The following is a 5,000-nucleotide window of genomic DNA, read 5'->3' as shown; positions in this document are numbered from 1 at the left end:
TATCACCAGGTAATTCCATCATTTTGGAAATAGCAGCTACTTTATTATTCATCTGCGTCACAAGTTTTCACTGATTTTGGGGCTCATTTTGTTGAAACTCAAGCACGCTTCCAACAGGCCGGTGAACCCTTCCTGCCTACAGAGCAATACTAAAAAACTTCTCCCATATCACATTTGAACCTTAAGCTCGAAAATTCAATACACAACATGATATTATAATTCACAAAGGCAGAAAATACCACAGAATCCTTTTCCAGCGAAAATTTTATTGAAACAAACAACATATTTGCTCTTAGAGGCGAAAACCTCTTCCTATTTGATTGCGTGCGTGAAGACAAGAAACTCAATTGTGTCAAATTACCATGTACTTCAGGTAAATACTGCTCACTTTGATTTCGTCTCGACGGGCGATAGATTGTTGTCGAAGTCCAGTACTCGTCGCTTTTGAGATTCATGCCTAGTTTATCCAACTGACTTTCCATTATTGAGCTCCATAAGGGTATATTTTGTTTAAGGATCCACTAAAACGCCATTCGCGTTGCATGACTTTCGACGCCATTGCAGGCTAAGTTAATGATTCTACTGTATCCACAAGAGAAATCTACGCAGTTCCACTACCCTCTCGATCCTAAGAAAATACGCGCAGAAGGCTCTATACGCAAAGACACTACTTACCAGGGGAGTGACAGGCAAGACTTTTACCGACACGGAAAAAAAAAAAAAAAAAAAAACGAAAAAAAAAAAAAAAAAGAAAACAAACAAACTAAACGTAGACCTCGACTGGGTTTGCCTTATAAGGCAACCCAGTAAAAATGAGATACAGGAAACACCCGCATATAAGAACAAGTGGATTAAGAACATCAGGCTGAAATTTGGCCAATAAAGCACCATATAAATAAGAACAAATTCAGCCTGATAAATCAAACATGTTCCTAATACAAAGGGAAAGGGTATTAGGATAAGGAAACAATACAATAAAGTAACTTATATCAAAGTACTATGGTGTTCAGGACCATTACAAACTATAAAATCTATTACAAAACAGCATTGTATGTTAATTAAACTTCTAGTAATATATAATTCGAAGTATTTCTGAAACCAATTTTAAGAACATTTTAAGAACACTTTCAGGCTGATTTCTCACTAAGCACCCCTCAAATATGAACACGATCAGCCTTAAAACTGAAAAAAGTGTTCTTATTTGCGGTTGTTTACTGTAGCTACTGTTGCCACGTGCAGCCCAGACTCGGAGGGTAAAAAATATATATGAGGATTTGTATGGGAGTCCCGATATCAAACTCAAAAGGATATTTGCACCCAAAAGTTGTCAATAAAAAGCCGTACTTTACTTCTCGCTTCTTGTGTGATTATTTGCCTGATTGAATGCAATTTAAGCGACATCTCAACTTCACGGGTTGTCACTCGTACATAAAAACCCAGGAAGTTGAGAAGTTGCTTGAATCGCATTCAATCAAGCAAATAACCACACAAGAAGCGAGAAAGTCACCAGGACAATAAAGTACGGCTTTTTTATTTACAACTTTTGTTTTGCGTGTACATATCGTTTTGAGTTTGTTATCAAGACTCCCATACAAATCCTTATAATTTTTTTACCCTCCGAGTCTGGGTGGCCTGTGCTGTAGCTAGCTGAAGATAAATACTGAATGTGTACCCCAAGCAGAGGAGCACAAATATTACTTGGACTTGTATGAAGCAAAATAATTCTCTTTCAAGGCGAAAAATATGAGTGAGTTTTAAATAAAGATCTTCTCTTCTTGTTTCATTTCTGAGGTTCTTGTTTACTGTTTCTCAGTGATTTCAGTAAGTACTGACAGCCAACGAAGAGTGTCGGCTACTTCAATCAGAGAAGCCGGCCACTTTTTTTCCTAAATTGAAAAAAAATAAAGGCAGGTTCTTTTAAACCTCAAATTAAAACTCATTTGGACAATGACAACATGAAGTCGTCTAAACAAGATAATCAATTTTGCTCTTGAAATGTGGTATATGGGAGCGTGCTTTTAAAAATGGCGCTATTCTACCCCTCCCACACACACAACTCAGAAATGAAACAAGGAAAGCGGCTTTTCTTGTTTAAATTCTTCATACTTTTTCTCCATACAAGCTCTTAAAATATTTATGTTCATCATCAAACACAAGAAGCTTTATGTAAGGCCATCCCAATAAAATGTTTCGCTTCCCATTGCCCGGCCGACCCATTTTTTTTTTTCGAGAAGTAAAAAAAAAAATTCCAGATTGACTAGTCAAAGAAGCAAGTACTTTAATTTACAAGCACATGATCTTGTTTTCTTAACAACAATTGGTATGAAGTGATGTCCTTGTCTTTAATTAACATAGATACTATGTTTTTATAAGGCTGTTTTAGACATCTGATAGTCGTGTCATCTTGAATACCCGTATATATCTCATAGATGTTCATTCTTCTCTTCTTTTTTTTTTTTTTACCTGATCGACCAATCCACCATCACAAGAGACAGGGCGATAGGAAAAGAAACATTTTATTGGGATGGCCGAAATTCATGAATGAAATTCATTATTTCGTAAATACATGTAATGTACACGCCGGAAAACATTACCCAGAGCCTCCATACATATTATACCTTTGAGTCAACCATCTCCCATATCTTTTTATTTTTTGAACTGCTATATCAATTTGAAAGTGCTGCAATGTGACATAATCAATGGCCGACCATAAGTCTCTTATGAGTGGCTGTTGTGAAAACATAAGCAAAAATTTCCTTGGATGTGCTTCTAAAAATTAAAAGTACGGGACAGGGTTTTGACTCAGAGGGCTAATGTAGAAAATGGAGGCTCAGGGCAATGGACTCCTGGTACAGACTACACCCTTGTTAAGGACTGCTTACTGATTCAAAGGTATTTTCGCCCCGTTTTATGATCATGCGAGAAATGTAGATCTAAAAAGTGCTATTGAAATCAAAAAAGTAATATATATATTTTTTTTTGGGGGGGGTGGGGGGGGAACATGCATTTTTCAAAGATAATCCATGAACAATATTTGTAAAAAACTTTAAAAGACAAAGCCATGTATGGCATTCTTTCTCAAGTTGAAGCTTAATTATCTTTAAAAATTGCCCCCAATTTTCTTTTTGGATACCAATAGTACTTACAGTGTACTAAGATCTACTTTCTCTGCATAATTTTAATATCCCCTGTATTAGTAAGCATCACCAATAGGAAATCAGAGTATCTCGAGATGCGCAGAACGTATGCTCAATAACAATAGTAGGCACCGTCCTTAACATCGTAGTTTTCTTACCTGTATCTGTGAACCCATTCTGAGGATGCACACTTGTCCAACATAACCATCACTGTTGCAAACCCACACATCTCCTGACCCACAATGATTTCCTCGATCAAGCATGTGCGGTACTTGGCAAGGGGAAGCACAAGTGAACTAGAATAACCAAAATAAGGTGGCTGTGAACTTCTGTATTTACCGTAACATTTAAGTTAACTTTTACTCAGAAACAATGAATTTTAATGCAAGCACCAGTAATCATTATTCATACCTGCATCCCACTTCTTGTCTTGTTAATAGGAATACAGTTTTGAAATTCAGGAGGAAATGTATCTTTTGCATAAGCTAAGGATGAACATAATGCTAGATATTACCAAGATGAAAAAGCATGTAGCTTAACTTTATGCGGTGGGTCTAATCTGCAGGTCGCAGGTCACTGGTTGCTGGTCATTGTTTCACCAATACAGAAAGTATCCTAAACATTCTTAAAAGCTAACCTTAGGCCTAATTAGGCCTAAACAAAAGTTTTTAGGCCTAAGGTTAGCTTTTAAGAATGTTTAGGATACTTTCTGTATTGGTGAAACAATGACCTGCAACCAGTGACCTGCGACCTGCAGATTAGACCCGCCGAACTTTATGCCGCCCTTAAATTTATCTTAAATTTAAGAATATTTAAAAAATACAATTAATATTGTACAAAAACAAATGTACAATCTAACTAGCAAAGTGCTGCTAAAAATAATCTCCAATTTCTAGAATTTATAAACTGTTACACAAAGAAAAGACAAACATCCTTTGCAAAGAAGATGCTTACCAAGCTTTTGTTTTGCATCTTCAAAGTACGCTTCCCAAGAATTCTTTATTTCTGTTTCCAGAAACAGGAACTGAAAGAGCTCTTCTCCTTCCCTATTTGAAATTTCATGATGAGTAATTTTTCCATAAATAATATTTTATTTCCCATAGGACATTCAGCAAACATGTTTAAATTACTTGATTTACTTCAGATACTACACATTATTTCTTGAGCAATCTTGCAATCCTTTTGTGTCATTTTCAAGTGCAATGAATGATGTTAACTTTTGACATTCAGCAAGATTTTGGCTTTTTTGCAGCTCATTGAGTATTCAGCAAAAGGAAAGGAAAAAGAAAAGAAACTTTATTTATAATAAGTGTCTCGTTGTTCTAACCCTCGAGCACCAGTTGGGGACATGGTGAACTGAAATTGACAATTAATGCAAATCAAGTCAAAAATGTTGGTTTGTGAGGAGAGGGGAAACTGAAGAACCTGGAGAAAACCTCTCGGTGCAGTAGAGAACCAACAAACTCAGCCCACATATGATGCTGAGTCTGGGAATTGAACCCGTGCCACATTGGTGGGAGGTAAGTGCTCTCCATTGCGCCATCCCTGCACCCCTAAAATTGATCAACTTATAATTAAGATAATACTCATCACATACTTTCAAGTCAACTAAATTCCACAAATGTTTAGAGATGTACATTTAACACACAATTAAAAAAACATGTTAAGTATTATTCTTAAAAAAGCACTTTGACTTACTCAGTTTGTGCATGTAGTTCTAACTTTGTTGATGTAGGAGGCTGCAGTGGGATTTGCTTTTCAGAGATCTGTCGGTTTACTTCATTCATCAACTCCTGTATGGCTGCATCCAATGCCTAAGAAGAAAACACATGTATTGTAATTATCAAAACAGTTCCCTACGGT

General features: G+C 36.3%; 1 protein-coding gene across 7 annotated transcripts in view; it reads right to left on the bottom strand.

Moving 5' to 3' along the window:
- The window catches only part of LOC137999541 (uncharacterized), a 64,345-nt gene that overhangs the window by 6,306 nt on the left and 53,039 nt on the right, over positions 1-5,000 (bottom strand). For all 7 annotated transcript variants that reach the window (XM_068845335.1, XM_068845339.1, XM_068845337.1 and 4 more), the window contains 4 exons: positions 4,836-4,951; positions 4,092-4,183; positions 3,549-3,622; positions 3,296-3,433 (listed from right to left, as the gene is read on the bottom strand). In XM_068845335.1, coding sequence (XP_068701436.1) covers positions 3,296-3,433; positions 3,549-3,622; positions 4,092-4,183; positions 4,836-4,951 — 420 coding nt within the window. The remainder of the gene's footprint in view (positions 1-3,295; positions 3,434-3,548; positions 3,623-4,091; positions 4,184-4,835; positions 4,952-5,000) is intronic.

Source organism: Montipora foliosa, chromosome 4 (genome assembly GCF_036669935.1).
Source record: "Montipora foliosa isolate CH-2021 chromosome 4, ASM3666993v2, whole genome shotgun sequence".
Taxonomy (NCBI): Eukaryota; Metazoa; Cnidaria; class Anthozoa; order Scleractinia; family Acroporidae; genus Montipora; species Montipora foliosa.
Note: the sequence above shows the minus strand (reverse complement) of the source record. Positions and strands in the feature narration are given on the sequence as shown.